Source organism: Eptatretus burgeri, chromosome 10 (assembly GCF_056783735.1).
Source record: "Eptatretus burgeri isolate ZD-2024b chromosome 10, Ebu_testis_v1, whole genome shotgun sequence".
Classification (NCBI taxonomy): Eukaryota; Metazoa; Chordata; class Myxini; order Myxiniformes; family Myxinidae; genus Eptatretus; species Eptatretus burgeri.
The window spans coordinates 73,685,041-73,705,171 of record NC_140970.1 but is presented as its reverse complement, the minus strand read 5'-3'; the positions used below and the strand labels follow the sequence as shown (position 1 = coordinate 73,705,171).

Genomic DNA, 20,131 nt, shown 5'->3' with positions numbered 1-20,131 from the left:
ACCAAATTAAAAGTTTCAAAAGTTGCTTCAAACATTAAAAAAAAATACATATTTGTTTTTGCTCCAAAAGGTACAAGAGGAAAATGTACAAGTTCAACTCAATTAAATGATCCACAGAAACCCCAGTTTCACAGCGAAGCCCGATGCTCATAAATACTGCAAAATAAAGCCGTGACAGCAGAAAAGTCACAGGGGGAACCAAAACTGCTCGTCTCGGCAGAGAGATCATGCCTCGTGCACGAGAACCGGTCCCAGGCACGGGGAGAACGCGACCAAACAAAAACGAGTCCAGCACACTCACAATGGTATCCCAACGCAGGACACGTGTGCAAACATCACGCTCGTGCTCATCTCCACGGAATACATTTACCTACATGGGAGTGCAGTGAGAAAGAAATCCTGCGCTTTTGTCGGGATAAGACGGGTTTTGACCTGTTCGGGAAGCGAGGCCGACAATCCAAAAACCACCCCCTGCGAGAGCTTTAATCCATCAACATGTTTGCGACATGAATGACCTATAAATGCAATCAAAGTCAGATTAATTTGAGCCAAGTCTTTAAAAACAAGCACCCAGCACCCACCCACCCAGACACCCACAATGGTCCATAGCGTCACAATCGCCTTTCAAAATGCTTTCGGTTACAATACCACCAGAAGCATGCTTTACGTTCTATAGTGCTCTCACAGAATCAAATTAATACCTCCGATTGCAAACACGCTTCAATCTTAACAGTTTGTGACAAGAGCACAATAAAATGGATGACACACATTTACCTCCAACACCCAAGGTGCAGAGTGCACACGGTTAACCAGATTATGTTTACCTAAGCCACCCAACGTCGACGGAGGTTATGTTTTCACATCTGTCTGTCTGTCTTTGAGTAGGATATATCAAAAAAATTATGGACAGATTCGGCCGAATCTTGGTGGATGAGTTGGGTAAATGTCAAGAACAAGCTGATTACATTTTGGTTCAGGTTCAGATATAGATCTTGCCTATCGGTGGGATACAAAAGGTAAACTGTTCAGCCTAGCAAATGGATGCGCTCTAATAAGTGCTGTTCTCTTCATATGTGGTGGCATGTCCTTTGGCATCATACAATGCTTCAAAACTGGTGAAGGCATCGAATCAGTGATATTCTCAGCCGAAAGGTACGCGCACTCGCCTCGAAGCTCTCTAGCCCTAGTTTGAATCCCGACTCAGCGATAAACTGTCATCCCGGTGTTTCACAGACAGGGCAATTCATCAATGTGTATGCCCGTCCCTCATATGGACATTAAACCGTGGTCCCGTCTGCCAGCATTAGTTGGTGTATGTTAAAGGCCTCACGGTGTCCTTCGCAAAGAGTCTGCGAGGTATTGCTGGCACCATGAAAATTTTTTTACAAATTCCTGCCCCAACCAGCAGGGGGCATTGCATCAGCAGCACTGCCAATGATGCCACCCTGCATCTTTGTGCTGCATCTGAACCAAGAAGAAGTCGTGATGTTGTGACGGTTTTAGAAATGTACACGTAAGATACCCAAGGACGAGTTATTTCCTCCGCCACCGAAGGTGAAGGAAGTTATGTTTTCACCCCTTTCTGTGTGTTGTTTATCTGTTTGTTTGTGTGCAGGATTATCTCATAAAGTTGTGGACGGATCCGGATGAAATTTTGTGGACAGGTTGGGTGTGTGTGACAAGGACAAACTGATTAGATTTTGGTGAAGATCCGGATGCAGATACAATAATTATTTGATTTCGTAAGTGATTCTTCACCATTGAGAGATGGGGCCAAAAACGATGAATAGAATGATATTTACCTTCGCATTCTGCAAAAGGTTATGTTTTGGTCGGCGTGTATTTATTTATTTATTTATTTATTTGTAATCTTGTGATTCGTATAACTCAAAAAGTATTAAACCGAATTGCATGAAATTTGGTGGGAGGATTGGTTATTAGCCAGGAAGCATTCGATTAGATTTTGGGATCGTTCGGGTCAAAGGTCAAGAAAAGGTCAAAATCGTCTTTTTACGATAACACGGTCAATTTTTATTCAATTTGCATGCAACTAACGCCAAAATGTTCAGAATTCAACGCCTCATCTTGTGATATGCAATATGACACAATGACGCCCATACTCTTGTTACCGGTTAGGGGTCAAAGGTCAGGGGGGTCACGACCTTGAAAAATATGCGGTTTTTGTCATAACGCGGTCAATTCTTGTCCGCTTTACATGAACCCAGCACCAAAATGTTCAGAATTTAATGCCCAATCTTGTGACACAATGACGTCATAACACATGTAACCGGTTGGGGTAAAATGTCGGGGGGGGGGGGTCACGCCATTGAAAAATATGCGGTTTTCGGCATAACTCAGTCAATTCTTATTCGATTTGCATGAAACCAGCATCAAACGAGATTACCTTCTCTTGTTGAAACGTTGTATTCATCGAGCTTGCGAGTGAAGACTCACCAAAACGACGTGAGTTGATTGTTGTTTAGTCCGTAGCCCCCGAAAGTCGGGGGGGGGGTCATGACATTATAGATATGTGGTTCGTGTCATAAGACCATTCATATGAAACCAGTTCCCCACACTCATACCAATAACAAAAAGAGTAGTGGCGGCGAAGGTATGCGCTCTATGAGTGCCCGTTCTAGTTCGAAAATGTATTGGGCCCGATATGTTCTTGTGGATTAGGCATTACGTGGCAGAGGTATGCGCTCTACAGAGTGCCCTTCTAGTTTCATTAGTTTATGTGTCGGTAGGCCTGTGCCCCTTGTCTTAGGGTTTGGGGGGGGACACGCATTGAGGAGAGTTTGTGTATCCCCAGTGTGACGTCCTCCCCTCTCCCACTGCTACTTTCAAACCACCATCAGTCTGTTCCAACATCCCCCCCCTTCCTTTCTCAATCCATCAATAATCCCCTTCACCAAACCTTAATTCAATAACCCCTCTTTCATCCCGTCGGTATTTCAACCCCACAGGTTTATTCTCATCCTTTGGTCCATCTGTCTTCCTCACCACTCAAGTCTGCTCATTATTTTATCATTTACCACCAACCACTCCTCGCTCACCGCAAACAAATGATCATCTGGACTGGCACCAAATTGCATTGCCTGAATTCTTCCTTCCCTGTGCTTCCTTATTCTTCCTTCTTGCATTTCACATGTTCATGGCACAAAGCATGATGCTTGATGCATATTCCTGTGGGACAGCGCTTCTCACATGTGAACAGTACAAAGGATGTTTTACGCGTGCAGGGAGGGGCTGGGGGTGCTTTTCACGTGCTTCGAGTGTGTAAGGAGGGGTTGGGGGCGCTCGTGTTTCAGATGGTGCGGACCCCAGAGTGCGGCGGAGAGAAGGAAGGAGCCCAGAGTGCAGAAGAGAGCAGGAAGAAAGCCCGAAATGTGGCTTGGTTCATGTGGAGCTGCTTGTCCCGGGTGCACAGCAGAAACGCAGCAGCGTGCCGTTGGCATATCTGGGACGCCAGAGAGGATTTGCCTACTAGGTCTCGACACCTCAGATACACCGCTGCACATCCGTGCGGCATCGCCATGTCGTGCGGCATCGCCACTTCATCACCCATCTTCCCCATCCTTCAATATATTTGGACCAGCACAGCCCCATTGGGTTGTATGAGGTGAGGGAAGGAGTCGACCCCATGCTCCGTTATCTTCTTTCTCCCAGTTCATCTTGCCTCTTCTTCCCAGATTGAATGATGGCCATGTCTTTTGTCGAAATAAGATTGTCTAAGAATACGTGTAAGGGTTAAGTCTACACTTCTGTGCCTTTTGCCTGTAAATAATGTGCTTTTCACCACTGCTCGCTTGTGAGTGTGTAAATAAATAGATTGTTGGTCGTTCTTTCAAATCTCTCTTGGTTGTCCTTTCCTCCATTGGTCCAGCATAGTCCACATGTATTGTTATCAGGGGAAGTTGTACCCCACCGATTAGCTCCACACGTTAGCCGGTGTGTACTTGGCAGCTCCGCTTGGGTGCACATGCTCAGGTAAGATAAGACAAGTATGGAGAGCACAAAACCTCCTTGATACTGCAATTTCAATGGAAAGGTAACACGTGAAGTCGTGAGAACCCTGCCAGGACTGGCAGTATCAATCGGCAGTCGTGGTTGACGAGCAACCCACCGGACCATGGAGTTATCCACAGCTGGTGGCTTCAGGACTGGATGTTCGGGGGGAACCAGAGCGCTTCCCCTCGTAGTGAACCTCAAACCCTGGGCCTTAACAATATTCTGACGACAGTTTTGACCCAGATTTTCGCAACTCCTGGTCCATGGTCCCAGACGTTTTGAATGGCTCCTTATTATACCAAAGGACATGCTAAAACAGATACAGTACTAATATATGTAGTCCATTAGATAGTGTTTGTATCACAAATTGTTAACCCTTTGAACCCTGAGGTCCTTGGACTTTCAGCTCCCCCACCCTGAGCTCCCTGGAGAAAAATCTGGCCGCTCGAGTATCGAGAGGTTTGAATAGCGGCTGGTAAACAGACTGCTCCAATATAGGGAAGTTTTAATAGTGGCTGGTAAAATGGCCACGAGGGGTCAAAGGGTTAAAAAAATCTCAAACCATCAGTTCAGATGCAGACCCAATCACTCCACCCTGGACATACTGCTTCTACTCTCACAAAAATGTAAGGAGGCCCTCAATGTCAGATGAGATCAGAGCAGTGTCTCTTTGGTGGGGCTCAGGTAGTCCTGCTCAGAAGTGCGGTGCTATCTGCAGAAATCAGCTGAAAGGTGGAGCTAAGCTCTGAGGTGTGAATAAAAGTGTCCTTAAGCCCCAGGCTATGCACTCAAGCAGAATGGCAATATTTACTTCGCATCGGCAGTCGCATATTGACCGATTATTAAGTAGTGCTCCTATAATACCATAAATATTAATTTAGGGTGTGTATTGTTGCTCCAATGACAAGACCAGCGAACCTTGATAACACAATAGTGCGTCACACGTGATACAATAGCACGAACGCATACCCCTCGTACTCCTTTACGTATTTAGAATAGCGCGTATTCCTCAGGAAACACTCTATTCACGGTGAACCTCCACCAATAGTCGCTCTTTGGTGTGATCCAGACATTTCTGTCAATCGGCATTGTTGGCATGAGCGATGCTGTTGTTGCAATCGTCGTCATTTGGTACAAGAAGTACAATCACTCGTCGCTCAAATTCTCGTCAAACTGGTAACGACCCCTCCCCATCAATCTCTGTCTAAGTTCCAGACCATTTCTTCAAGGTCTTTCTCTCGCATTTCACCACAAAAGTTGAAATGGGACAAGACAAACAGCGAGTGACACATCAATGAAAGGTGCCATTTTGGGGTAGGTGACCCTTCACTTACATGTGTTCAATCCATATTGCGCAAGTGCGTTGTATGTTAAACAAATCATGCATAATCATGACATTACTTAGTCGGGGTTAGCGTTCATGGGGTGTGAAAAGAAAACCCGGAGAGAAGCTTTAACCTGGGGTTAAGAAATGAGGTGTGAAACCGGGCCAAGAAAACCTGGGATTAACGCTTATATTAGCACCAGACTAACAAAGGTTAAGGTGTGAGGTGCGAAAAGACCTTGAGCGTCCCACTATCCTGCTGTTGGTGTGTTTTCCCCCTTTCCAATATGTTCTCCTTGTTCCGTTCGTTCAGTGAACAAGTTTAGCTGGGTTCAACAAAACTTAGAAAACTTTGATTAGTAACTCATAAAAATATTTTTTAGATAGTTCACCTCAAATACCCATAATTACCTCCTAAACCAAAGGTGGAAGGAGGTTATGTATTCAGCCCTGTTTGTCTATGAGCAGGATATCTTTAAAAAAAGATTTACGGCCAGATTTGAATGAAACTTGGTGGACAGGATGGGTGTGTGACAAGGACAAATTGATTCGATTTTAGTGAAGATCCAGATCCGACTACAAGAATTTTTAAAGTGCTTCTTCACCATTGAGAAATAGGGCGAAACCGATATGTGGCACAATATCTCAAAAAGTTGTTTACATATTCGGATGAAACTTGGTGGACAGATTGGGTGTGTGACAAGGAAGAAATGATTCGATTTTGGTGAAGATCCAGATCCGACTATGAGAATTTTTGAAGTCATTATTCACCATTGAGAGATCGGGCTAAAAATTATATGTAGCACGATATCTCAAAAAGTAGTGGACGGATTCGGACAAAACTTGGTGGACAGGTTAGGTGCGTCGCAAGGACGAATTGACTCGATTTTGGTGAAGATCCAAATCCGGATCTGGATATGAAAATTATTTAATTTTTAAATTGATTCATTACCATTGTGAGATAGGGCCAAAAACGATAAAGTACTGTATATTATTATATTTCAAAAATGTATTGTGCCCTATATGTTCTCGGGGATCAGGCATTGCGTGGTGGAGGTATGCGCTCTACCGAGTGACCTTCTGGTTGTTATTGCAAATGCCATTTAAAGCAAAAAAATATACATATATTCCCCAATGTTCTGGAAAAAAAACCATTTATTTTTCCTACACCACAGACTTCAAGCAGAAGTAAAAATTATGATTGAAAGTTTTTATGGTAAGGAGTTGAATGAAAGGAAAAAGTGAAAATGTTTTAAGTTTTCGTTACATCTTGACAAAAAAGTACAAAAATTCCACACATCAAAAACAAAGATTTCTACAGAATTATATTCCTTGCCACCGCAGGGAGACATCAAAAGAAATCGATGTCGTCGGGCGCATCCAGGTCCCGATATTCGATGATGGCTCGTGGATCTCCACGGGGCCCTCTGTTGGGAAAGAAAAGCCCTAGTATCATGGAAGGAAGGCCTGTTAAAATGATAAGCAACTCATGTGGGAGACCTGCACAGGTAATCATGTTCAGTGACTGTTTAAGAACCTGCAGAAGAGGTCAATTTACTGCATTATAGTACATCACAAAATCAAAACCAATTAAACCACAATGAATATTTTGCCATCATTACATCACAGTTTTGTATCCCATGCTGTTTTTTGTAATAGGAACAAACTTTGCATAATTTAAATGAATAAAAGGACAGTGTTGTCATGCTTGTCATTCTTGCCATTGTCATGTTTCCTATCTCTTCTCTCACCACTTCATGGATCGTCACCAACCTCTGTAAGCATTTTTTTTTATTACAGTCTGGGTCCGAGGTCGGCAATCTGCGGCCCGCGGGCCAAATGCGGCTCGCGGCGCCTTGTCCGGATTTCCATTAGGTGCGGCCCGCGAAACATTTTTCTGAACCGACGGCAAATTTAACATGTGGACATATGATTCTTCCACATATATCACAGTCTCTGTACGTCACAATAAATTATTTTCGCTTCTAGTCCACTTAACTTGGTCTTAAATATTTTTTTGTTGTTGTTTCAGATGGCTGAAGGTACCCTCACTATGAAGAAGAGGAAGCTGTTAGACGAGAACCGCTCCTTCAAAAAGGAATGGGAAGCGTTCTTCTTCGTCGAGCGCAAGGGAAAGGCTTTGTGTATCATCTGCCACGAGACCGTCGCCGTGATGAAGGTGTGCAACGTGAAGCGTCACTTCACTTCGGTGCACCCCAAGCAAGCTGCGTTGCCTGACGACAAGAAGAAGGCAGAGTTCGGGCGTCTGAGTGCCCAGCTGGAGAAGCAGAGTGCCTTCATGAAGAGGAGCGCCTCTTCGACGCAAGCGGCTGCTCAGAGCAACACTCGGGCCAGCTACCGAGTTGCACACCTTGTGGCCACGAACCTCAAACCGTTTACCGAAGGTGAATTCCTCAAGGAGTGCATGATGGCCGTGGTTGAGGATGTGTGTCCTGACAAGTCGAGAGAGTTTGCGGCCATCAGCCTGTCTGCCAGGAGCTTGACCTGCCGCATAGAGGAGATGGCCGCCGATGTCCGGGGCACCCTGAAGGACATGTGTCAGTCCGCTTGCTTCTTCTCCATCGCCTTGGACGAGTCGACTGACATCAAGGACACGACTCAGGTTGCCATCTTCTTCCGCGGCGGCAGGGACGACTTCGTCATCTTTGAGGAGTTCATCCGACTCATCGGTACCACCACTGGCACCGACGTGTGCAAGGCAGTCACAGACTGGCTGAAGGAGGCCGACCTCGACCTCTCTCGCATGTGCGGCATCACGACCGACGAAGCGTCCGCCATGATCGGGGACAAGGAAGGTTTTGCGGCGCTTCTTGTGAAGTACCTGCGCAGCCTTGGACACCAGCAGGATGTGAAGCGCTTTCACTGTCTGGTGCACCAGGAGGCTCTGTGCGCCAAGTCTGTGACCATTACGGAGGTCATGACTGTCGTCGTCAGGGTGGTGAACTTTGTTTGCGCCCGTGCTCTCAACCACAGACAGTTCCGCGATCTCCTGGCTGACGCTGAGGCAGAGTTCGGCGACCTGATCTACTTCTACGAGGTCCATTGGCTCGGCCGAGGAAAGATGTTGGAGAGTCTTCAGCCTGAGGGATAAGCTGGCGTCTTTCCTGCGGGAGAAGGGCAATCCTGCCCTTCAGTTCGAGGATCCCGCATGGGTGTGTGACCTCGGGTTCCTGGTGGACATTACTAGACATCTAAACAAGCTAAACATCCATCTGCAGGGCAAAGATGTCTTGGTACCTGATCTCCTCGCCTTCGTGAAGGCATTCAAATGCAAACTTCGCCTGTGGGAGCATCAGCTCAACCAGAACAAATTCACTCACTTCGCCCGATTGGCTGAGCTGCGCCCGACCCCCGCTGCCTGCCGTCGCTACGCCGCTGCCCTGTCTGAGCTGCAAGGCGAGTTCGAGAGACGCTTCAAAGATGTGCGCGCCTGTGAGAAAGAGTTCAAGCTATTCTCCGCTCCCTTTGATGTGGATTATGTGGATGTGGCTGACGACCTTCAGCTGGAGCTCATTGAGCTCCAGTGCTCAGAGAGCCACCGCGCAAAGTTTGCTCTTTTGTCGCCAATGAAGTTCTGGCACTCGCTCTCAGCCTCCCGTGCTTTCCCGGCTCTTGTTAGGGAGGCCCTGCGCTGAGCTTCATTGTTCGGGTCCACATACTCTTGCGAGCAGCTGTTCAGTCGCATTAAGCTGACGAAGAACAAGACGAGAGCACAGCTTACAGACGCCCATCTTCGAGACGTCCGCCTTCTGGCCTCCTCCTCCATCAAGCCGGACATTGACTCTGTCTGCATCAAAGAATCACCAGCCTTCACATTAATTGTTTCACATTGTGATTACTGCAAGTCTTAAGGTTCAATTTACAATTACATTTATTATCATTGATTTTAGGTGTGTTTGTTATTTTTTCGGGTTGGGAGGGGGGTGCAGCCCGCGAGGTGGCCCGAACGTGGCCCAGTGGCCCGCGGCCTGGTTTAGGTTGCCGACGCCTGGTCTAGATGAATGTAGGTGCTACAACACTGAACAGATCAGGATGTAACATAATGAAAAGAACAGTAGAATGGTGGGGGGATAAGAGATATGACAAGCAATTACTGGGAAGAATGAGAGCAAGGGGAGAGAGGACACAAGAAGTGAACAAGATGGATACAACCACAAACTCTTAATCACAGAAGTGGAAGAAAAGAAACAAAGGAAGAAGCAAAAATATAACAAAAAACAAATGAAGAGGAGGAGAGGAAGTGGGGGGAGAGAGAGACCTGGTAACCTTGAAACATGGCTTGGGTAGGGTTAATGGGGGTAGAAAATATCATGGTTGTAGATGGGGGATGACCCGAAATGGTGGTGAACAGCTGTCCTGAAGCCCCGGAGAGAATGAGGAAAGACCTTAAAATATGGAGGATGCTCAGTCGAAGGCTGGCTAATTAATCTTCCATTTCTGTTTACGGCATCAAAATTTACTTACAGCTCCTCCATTTATTCCACCCAGCCAAGTCGAAAGCAGACTTTTCTCAAAGTGCTTGCCATGCCAGATGAGGTCACAGCATTCGAGTAAACAGTCACAGGACTGTTGTCGTTTCCATTTATTCCGTCCGTCATGGATTGTTGTTGCTGTTCTGTGGCCCTCAAGTTCTTTGAAATACCATACCATCTCATCAACAGTCATCCTTCATGGATACATCACCTCGGAAAGCAAATTCTCAATGTGAACATTAAATGATCACTTCCTGTGGACATTTTGACAAATGTTGCGCAGAGTTGATAAAAAGCTATGTTCTCAGTTATTATTCCAAATTAATCATCAGGCTTGTAAATAACCAAGGTGGTAAAACTGAAATTAATTTCAGCTTGCCTGCCTGTACAACTTGCTTTTTGAGGAAGTTTAAAATGGCCGAATTAACTCGTCACATTCTTGCAGCCATTGTCATTGCCCTTTATTTACCGCGAGTTGATCAGTGTCTTCCAGCACAAGGTTCCCTTTAATAATAACCTTCATTTTTGAATTATCCAAAACCACCGTTTGTCGGATTAGAATGCTTGCCAATTTATCAAAAATATATAAACAAACACCGAATAAAAATATCCTGCTTCAGTGGTGTCGCAGCTATGTACAGTAGGCTGAGGCGCTATACTTGGAAACTACAGTAATATGTCGGTCCTAACGGAGAGTTAACACTTGTACTAATACACACGATTTTATGGATAGATAATAAAGTGAAGAGGTTCGGAAAGTTGATGCATTTGCCTATATTTTAGCAATTACTGGGAAAACTGCTGCTTTGCACGACTTTGACAAAGTGCTTGGATGCAAATGGACTCGGGTTGGAAAAGCTCAAAGTCCTCATGAACATTTCAACATGAATGTGTGGAGTATTCTGAAAAATAAAAATACAAGGACCACCTTGAGTGTGAATGAAGTCAAAGTGCAGTTTTAACATATAATGACAAGCTTCTGGTTTGGACTTTTCGAAAGAAAGGAAAATCTTCAGTACTTTCACCTTGAATGCAAGATAACTTTCAAATAAAAGTACCACTTCCATGGATGACATGACTCAAAACCTTGTATCCTGATCAATCATCCCAATCTCACATTGTCTCTGCACCAATAAATTGGAACTCACAATTCGTAATGCTGGATTATAAGAAAATAATACTTGTTAAAACTATCCAGCTCTTCCCTCCAGGGCTTTCTTCAATCAGGCGGTGCACCGCCATCCTCTTACTCACAACGATTATATTTTGATGAAAATCAAGATCTGGAGACTACAATTTTTTTCGATGATTCTTCACTTCTGAGAGATAGGGCCATAAACGATATATATCTCAAAAAGTTATGGAAGGGTTATGACAAAACATGGTAGATGAGTTGGTCATGTTACAAGAACAAACCGATTCGATTTTGGTTAAGGATGCAGGTCCGATCAATCGGTGGGAAACAAAACATAAACCGTTCAGCCTGGCAGAGGTATGTGCTCTATCGAGTGCTGTTCTAGTTCATTCCTTTGCTTATTATGTCTAAGAGTTGTCCCACTACTCTACTGTCAGTTCACAACCTCAGTCACATTGCTCTTGTATGAGCAAGTAGTAAAAAAAATGATGGTATTAACTTGCTGTTTAACTTCTATTTTCAAGTCCGTTCACCGATGACGTACTAACGGAAAAACAATCTTCTGAGGGGCGATTATTAAAAGGGAGTCATATTTTTCTCACTTAACTTTGGAAACATTATATCTATCAACGAAAAGAAAATAAAAAAAGTGGGTTGGTACTTGGCCTAAAAACAGATCATTACGGTTGGGAAAGTAAAATAAACAGTCATCTTAACCAAATCAATAATATAATAGCTGGACGTTGCAAATATTATTTTGCTTTTCAGTGACATGGAGTTACAAACAAACCAAGGAAGCGATGCTTATGCTGACCTCAAACAACCTACCGGCCTCTGGGTTTCGGGAATCCTCCCTGTCCCCTGAAAGGGTCAAATCCCCCTCTGCCCCCAAACTGAGGGGGGAATGGACCTCCTGAGAGGAGGGAAATAAACAATGCAATGTCATTTGGGTTATTAGGGTTTGTAATATTTGCACATAAACAGTAAGAATAATTATGATCATAAACAGGAATGATGTTGATAACACTGCTAAAGAAGCAACAAATGCAAACTACATGATGGGACTTTAAAAGGTGTTCAGAAAAAAAAAAAACATACATTTATGAAACATGCATGCCCAAAACACTGAGAATCTTACAAAATGCACTCACACTATATGACAAACACAAAACTGCACATACCGCCAAATCCCATCATGGGTGGGCGAGGTTGATGGTAACCCATCATGCCTGGCTGTGGATTATTAGGATAACCCATGTTTGGTCCCATTCCTGAAGCCAAGCAGAGTAAGTCAAATAAACCACTATGAAGAGGAAGTATAAAACGTTGTGTGTGTGTGTGTGTGTGTGTGTGTGTGTGTGTGTGTGTGTGTGTGTGTGTGTGTGTGTGTGTGTGTGTGTGTGTGTGTGTGTGTGTGTGTGTGTGTGTGTGGAGGGGGGAGGGAGTGGGGATAGCAAGGCTTCACAAAACACCCACCGGTTTGGGGTCCACATGGTCCTAAAGGTTGGTTGCACTTGGGCTCAGGAGGACCAGGCCTCTTTGGGTCCATCAGGTAATTATTGAAGAAGGCAACCTCGCGGCGAACTTCCTCCAGTTTCTCCGCATGTTTGTTGAAAATGTGCTTCCGAACAAACTCAGGACCCTGTCGTATACAGGCAGTTTAATATTTTTACCCCATAACCTTTGGCATGGTGCGAATACAACTGAAAACATCATTCTTCTGGAAAAGAAATTTCATGGATGGACAAGCATCTTACCTTGAATTTCTTCCCACTGAGTGGACACACCCATTTGTCCTTGCTGAGCTCCTGAGTATTAGCTTGGACAAACTTCTCCACCTCTTGCTCCTGGTCTTTCTTGCCCATTTTGACAGCCTCTTCCTCCGTCAGTACCTCCTTGAGGCTCAGTAGCGGGGCTAGCTTCTCCTCTTGCTGCTTTTCATAATCCCTCACTGCCATGCATGGAGAAGAAGAAAAAAAAAATTGATATTTTTAAATGAACATACTGGGATCTGAAGATGTACAGCCCAGCCAGGATGTAATCGACTCTTGCAGACCATCACAAGATCACGATAGGTAAGTAAAATACAAAGCCTAGCATTATAAGATAGCACAAACTATATTTCATAAAGTATAAAGCATATGAAAGATCAAGCTCAATGTTGTGTTGCTTAATTTTACTTTCTTTTTTTCCAATTATTGCTTACATCATATCATTAACTATCCTCTTTGGGCCAAGTGATAAGGCTACAGTGTGTACCATCCAGTCTTCCCTCCGTCTGGCTTTCGGTCAGGCTTCATTCCATGATCTCCATCCTTTCTCTTTATTTTGTTTTCCAGTGTTCTCCAGGATGTTATAGGACATCCCACTTTCCTTCTTCCTTCGGGCTTCCATGACAATGCTGTCATCATATTTCATTCTTAGCACATGTCCAAATCATTCCTATCTTTGCTGACATCATTGATCAGGAACTTATTTGATGGAGAGGTCTGCTGGTCCAGGAAGATTTTTGCGATAAACCTATTGGCTCTTGAGCATCTCATTACATCAATAGTGCAGTCTTTTGTCAACATCGGTGGACCTATGTTTCACCACCTGCATTCAAGCTGGTACAAGTAGACACCGTTTTGCTGTGCAAGTGTTCACACTCACCACTGACAAACATTACTTTATTGTATCCAGAATCTGGGCTCATGAAAGAGTGTCAGTGTTTTGACTTTCTAACATCCATCACCTCAGCGGAAACAGCTGTGCAACAGTTGCACACAACAAGTAAGGAAATGGACAATCAAGAAAACAAAAAAGAAGAGGGAAGTAAATGCAGCAACTTGCAATAATACAGAAGATGTCAGGGAAAGGAAGGTGAGGGAGAGAGTATTGAAGATAGAAAAGGGACAGGTATGTATGGAGGATGACCTGAGTTGGTGGAATGCTGACAACTGCAAGTCCTAGAGGGAAGAGTGGGATTGAATACATCGAATAAAGAGTTTCCACAAGCAGGAGAAGAAAGAAACAAAGGGGTGAAGGTGAACAGCAAGATTGGGAGTTTCACTAGGAAGGCATTACTGAAAGAATGCACATATTGTGTGGAGGGAGAGAATCCCAAGGATGGAAGAGTAGAAGGAACAAGACCCGAAGAGAGGCAGGACAAGACAAATATGCCATCAACCGGTCTGCAATGAGAGAGTAACTGGACCTGCATGGTTTCTTCTTTTTTTGAAAGTAGGAGACGATTCGAAGAAAGTGGTGATTCAAAGAAAGTAGTTGGTTACAGATTAATCACCAATTGCTGGGGGGTGGGGGCCGAAAGTCTCTCCCCCAACCCTGGAGATGTTGCTTGTGTCTGGAAGCTTGGAGAGGAAATCTCAGCATATTTTGACGATTAAAAACTCCACTTTTTAAAGTGGTCTAGCCAGGTAATGTTTCATATTAATGCAATGGAAAATTATGCCTTTTAGCTAATTCCTAACAGTCAAACGTTTTCAAGATGTGATTGCTTGATAAAAATTATGCAACCCGATCAATAATTAAAGGAAACACAAAACAATGTGTACTCAGCAGGCAGTAGTAAGTTGAATGCTTTGAAGGTTTATATTTGATTTCCTGGAGAGAAAGATGTGCTTCAACTGTCTGCACGATTATGCCAAAGAATACATTGTACTATTAGCAACAGAAATTGGATAGAAAGCATTTGATCTTAATAGATCACCAATATATTCACAAGGTGACCGGTCAAATCTGGATTGTCGTGCATAACTCGACACAGTTTCCACCCTTGCTCACTGTTGTCAATGTCTGTAACAGTCAGATATATTCAAGGCAATGGACCTTCCATCCATGACGAGGAATGGGATTGATAAAGACAAAAAGTCAAATTTTAGCATACGTATCATCAGCATAATTTGTTATCCGGGAACAATAGTTCAATCGTTTGTCAGTTTATGAAACTGCAAGTTGGAATTTAATTTCAGTTCTTTTTAAAATCAACATAGCTTTGTGATTATTAAAGTGAAAGGCGGTCCAAGAACTGTAGAAATAACCCAGGCGGGTATACAAAGAGTATTTTTTCCCCCTTCATTGGCCTGTGGTTATCCACCCGAGCGCAAGCTGTCGGTGGAAATTAAAATGCTGGCGTTTAATTAAATACTGGCGTGAAATATTGCTCATTAAAGCTGTACATGTAGCACAATGGGTGTTTTACCCATATTTATTGAAACAAAAATGTACTTTAAATTCCGTGGCCCAAGCCCGGACTGAAAGAAAACAGACGGCCCAATTTTGTGGCGTAGGTCACGTCATCCTGGCCATGTGTTTTACACAACAGCATTTTAAGAAACATAATGCCTACATTTCTGGACCGTTGAAATTACTTACCTTTCAATTGTTTTCAACTAAAGCCGAAAGCCTCCAGGGTTAAAGTTGAATGTATTTTGGTTATGTACAATCTTGCAAACTATTACATGCAACTCAAATATATGACATCGTTAAAAAATTATTTACAGCATCTAATGCTCGTAGAGTATGACAATATATAATTAGTATTACTAGATCTACGCATGGAGACAAATAAATTAGACAACACTGGTCTTAACTTCAGACAAAACCAATGAGCTTGGGGAAGTGATATCACTTCCAGATAGTGCTGGAACTCAGGAGTAAAAACTCGGTTCAGATCTGGCTCGCGAATTTTGGCAAGCATTTACCGGGTCCCGGATAGGATAAGTTTCTCTAAAAAAAAATTTTTTTTCAACATGACCAGGGATCATGCAAGAGCCAGTCAAAAATATATAAATTGATCGCATGGGGGACACAAGGCCTCAATTTAAGCTGCATTGGCAGGTCCAGCTGGTCACAGCACTGCTCGCATTGCAATATAATGACATCCTATGCAGGAAAATTATCACGACATCAGGGTATGGGAAAGTAGGTGTAGTCATGCGATAATCCCAGTTTTCACATCTGGGTTATGTGCAACTTGACAACTGCACTGCACGTAAAAATCGCGATCAATTAATTACGTGATCGTGCAAAGTTTAGTTCCATTCCTTTCATCCTATATGTTGTCTGAAAGTAACCGAGTTTCTCAGGCATGCTTCGTCCCAAAGGGTTTCTGATGTCGTGGAATAATTTGAAAATGTTACCATTGGAAAGGTTATGCAATCTTGAATCCAACTACAGTGGTTTACTTGGTTGGAAAGCGATTTACTTGGTTGCAATATTGTGTTTGATAATCAATTTACTTGGTTGGAAAGCTAACAATCGATTTACCAAGAACAAAAATCAGTTTGTTTAATCAGAAAGTTGCCCGTTTCAAAAGCCTTGCTCCAAGTTTGAAGACGAAGAAGCGGTAATGGATTCTTCACGCAGCAGTTCAAGCGGAAACATTGAATATTCTACGAAAGCAGTAATCCTTTTTAATTTAGAAGGGCATGGAAAGAGCACACAGAATTATATTTCTCAAAGGAATAGAAAAAAATACATGGAAGGAGCACACAAACAACCACCACCACTGCTGATCAGAGTTAACCAAGAGCTCGTCACGTCATGAGACCTGGGGTGTGTTCTGTTAGCAAGCGGCTTGCGATCAGTTTCAAAGCCAGCCGTTCTGTATCAGCCACTTTGAAAGCCACTTTATTGTTCCTTGCAACTTTCATTCTAATTATTTAACATCGACAACATGCAAAACCCTTCCACCTCCCTTGCCAAAATTGACAATGGCAGGTCCATAGATAAGCTTGGCAGGGGGGTGGGGAGCTCCTCTTCCTGTCTCAACATTTCTTTCTTTTCCCCTTCCTATTCTCTATAGCCACTGCAAACACAATCAATTTGTTTGGCAAAGTTGTTGTCACAAGAGGTACGAGTAAAACTGACAATGACCGCAGTAAGTGTGACACTGGCTAATGGAACATGCCCCCCAGCTCATGGCTAACAGAGCTAGCTAGACAGGCAAGCGTTGCAGACTCACAGTGCTCGATTACGACAACATTTTGTTTCGAAATTCACAAAGAGGAACAATTTGACCATTCGAATCGTCCCCATTCATACAATAATGCAATTTATACCACACACATTCGCAAAATACTGCAATTATTTAATTCCATGTGACAGGGATATATCAGTTTGTTTCCGAGTTGACAGCGAAACCCGGCTTGATTCGGACTTGGCTCAGAAACGAAACTTGTCAAATTTGAGTTTAGAAACTCGGGTTTGGGTGCAGCACTACTTCCAGAGCACCCTGGGTACCAGTGACGCCATCTTTTAGGAAGACATCACTCTCGCAGTAACAGTACTGTACTACGCCCTTGTCCTCAAAAGATTGGATAGGCGTTTTTCATGACAAACGACAGTGAGGCATCTGGAGAAGGCATAGAATTTACAAAAGACAGGACTGGCTCCACCAACAGTGGGGGCACACAGAGCATGGGGCAGGAGTAAAACCAAATCCGTTTAATGACAGCACTGTACATCATGGTATGTTCGTCATATTTAACAACAGATTTTTTTGTATATTTTTATTGTTCGGAGTAAGCGGTGGTTAGAGCAGAAATAGGCGCTGAAAATCACCGCCTGCCATCTTCTAATGAAACCAATGGACCTGGGTTTCTGCTTGTCTGAGATGCCAATGATATGTTGAGCTTTGGATTTGACAGCGTCGAAGAAACAGGTGTGCAGCATGGGCATCAACCCATAGGGAAGAGCAGTACTCTATTGAACTATGGACGAAGGCTTTATCAGTTGAGAGAAGTTCATATTTACCAAGGAAGCACGTGGCATGACTAAGAATGCCCAACATGCAGCTGCCTTTTCTCGGCCAGATTTGATATACATTCTACAGAGGAGAGGTTGGGGCTAATGGTGATGACCGGAAGTTCAAGTGACTAAACTTATTCCAGTGGTTTATCGTAAAAATAGAAAAGTGGGGTTAATAAGTCATTCCTTCCTGAGGCAGGGTAAGAATGTGAAATTTATCTGAATTGAATGACATCTTCCAAGTGTCAGACCAGCATGTAACCCATTCCAGGTTGGCAGAGGGTGTAAAGAGCTACTGCCAGCCTGTTGGTGAGATGTGGTATCATACGGCGTAGAATGGTGAGTCGTCTGCAAAGAAGCAAAGACAGTTTCTTTCTGCCTCAGGAAGATGCCTTTCTTTCTGCCTTTCTGCCATTAATGTAAACAAGGAACAGGTGTCCGACTATTTGAAAAAAAGGAAAGGTAAAGTAAGCTGCAATGATTGATTCTATGGCTTTGCTTATAATTGGAAGCAAGCTAACCAGCGTGAACCTGATAGGATCTGTTTTTGTACTTCTTGTGTCTGGGAGTGATGTTGGCTGTCTTCCAAGCAGACAGGAGATGGTAGAATGTGAAGGACAGGCTAAGGAGACCAGGCTAGTCAGGACTTTGTCGACCTTAGAGAGAAAGAGGAAGAGGAAGAGGAAGAGGAAGAGGGAGGAATTGCATGATTTTGGAGGCAAACACTGAGTGAAGATATTCAACCTTGTTTCGATGAGTCAGTTGTCAGGCTATTTAAGGTGAACCAGGGGATGGAGGGGGAATGCACACAAAATAGACTTAACAATGGGCCATGTTTATAGAGGCTCTGAAGACCTTCTTTACCATGAAGTGCTGCCATGGCAATTTCCCCGCAAAAGGCCTATTCTATTATCTTCAGATGTGAAGAAATCGACACAGTTCTGCATGAGATTTTCTATCACCATACCTTACATATAAACTTTGAGAGGAATGATGTGAGCAATTTATCTAACTCATCTCACCTGTATCCTCGATTCTCTTACTGCTGGATATTCCTGCTCTGAATCTTACTTCGACATGTAGGATACGGGGCACTTATTAAAAATACACCCGTGCGGGAGTGACGGTCATCTCAGCGAGAAACTAGGGTGTAGTGTTCTCGGGTCAGGAGGGATTTTTGACCAACTTTGAAGTCACGTGACGCGAAAACGAAAGCGAATATCGAAAATCCGGCCCGACCAAATCTAGATATTGTCCCATAGTTTCATTTGCCACAATCAAATTCAAGATAACTTAAGAAATGTAGGAGGAGATAGATTTTGAAAATCGTCATTTTGCAACTACATGAAGCAGTTTTCGCAAAATTCAAAGTCACGTGACGTGTACGTATTCGAAGATATCGGTATTCTTTCGAATGGACATGAAAGACAAGGTCAGCTGCTATGCAATGACACCATTCACTAACTTTTACCATGCCCAGTAGAGAATATATAGCCTCCTGAAGGTAGGGCAGTTTTTGCAAACTTTGAAGTTACGTGACGCGAAAACGAAAGCGAAATTCTAAAATCCGTCACGACCAAATTTAGATATTGTCCCATAGATTCATATGCTACAATCAAATTCAAGATCGCTTGAGAAATGGCAGAGGAGATAGAATTTGAAAATCGTCATTTTCGCAACTTCAAAAGCCTCGTGACCTTGAAAGTCATACCATATTGTGCGTCTCATCGACCTCTATTAGGATCACTAATGAACAGATCTCCCGCTTCAACTTCATTGTGAACGGACGGATGGATCGAAGTACATCGACACCCATATTATTAGGTCATGCTTGAAGAGATGACCTAAAAAGGGAATAAAATGCTATACTCAATGAAAACTCTCAACCAAACTGATAAAAAAATTACATTTTCTTGCATTTCAAACAATCAGATGCTAAATACTTGTGGCACTCATGGTCATCCATAGTTTGGAGATGAAGAGCTCAGCACACAGATGACAACTAACTACATCCTTGCTGGTTCATATCTACAAGATCAGAACTGGGATAACTGTGGAACAGATGAGGAGTTTGTTTCCTCCCTCACTCCCCCTTCCTTCTCACCCTCCTACTCACTCTTTCACAACTCCCATCTTCCTACCTCCAAGCAACATTAGCATCCTACTTCAGAAGCTGAAGCACAGGAACAGACTCCCTTCTCCTCTTCATCACAGACAGTTTGACACCATCTCATATAGTGAAGACAGGATGTTTGTCTCAATCCTCGAGCTCTTCTGCCATCTTACATTCCCTCTGGGCTTGATCCTCAGCCAGATTACAAACTCTCAGATTCAGGATTCAACTGGTAGGGCGTCTCATCACAAAGTATGCCGTCTCGGATGGATGCTAAGATGAGGACCCGTCTTCTGGAATTACAT

General features: G+C 43.6%; 2 protein-coding genes across 8 annotated transcripts in view; both read right to left on the bottom strand.

Moving 5' to 3' along the window:
* Positions 1 to 20,131, bottom strand: part of LOC147018873 (uncharacterized) — a 405,228-nt gene that overhangs the window by 177,657 nt on the left and 207,440 nt on the right. The window lies entirely within an intron of this gene.
* Positions 6,473 to 20,131, bottom strand: part of SRRT (serrate, RNA effector molecule) — a 57,158-nt gene continuing 43,499 nt past the window's right edge. For 6 of the 7 annotated variants that reach the window (XM_085898989.1, XM_085898985.1, XM_085898987.1 and 3 more), the window contains 5 exons: positions 12,721 to 12,914; positions 12,440 to 12,605; positions 12,145 to 12,234; positions 11,792 to 11,876; positions 6,473 to 6,762 (listed from right to left, as the gene is read on the bottom strand). In XM_085898989.1, the coding sequence (XP_085755115.1) occupies positions 6,687 to 6,762; positions 11,792 to 11,876; positions 12,145 to 12,234; positions 12,440 to 12,605; positions 12,721 to 12,914 (611 nt within the window). In that variant the 3' untranslated portion in view covers positions 6,473 to 6,686. Of the gene's footprint in view, positions 6,763 to 11,777; positions 11,877 to 12,144; positions 12,235 to 12,439; positions 12,606 to 12,720; positions 12,915 to 20,131 lie in introns of all 7 variants that reach the window. The other variant, XM_085898986.1, reaches the window with a different exon arrangement.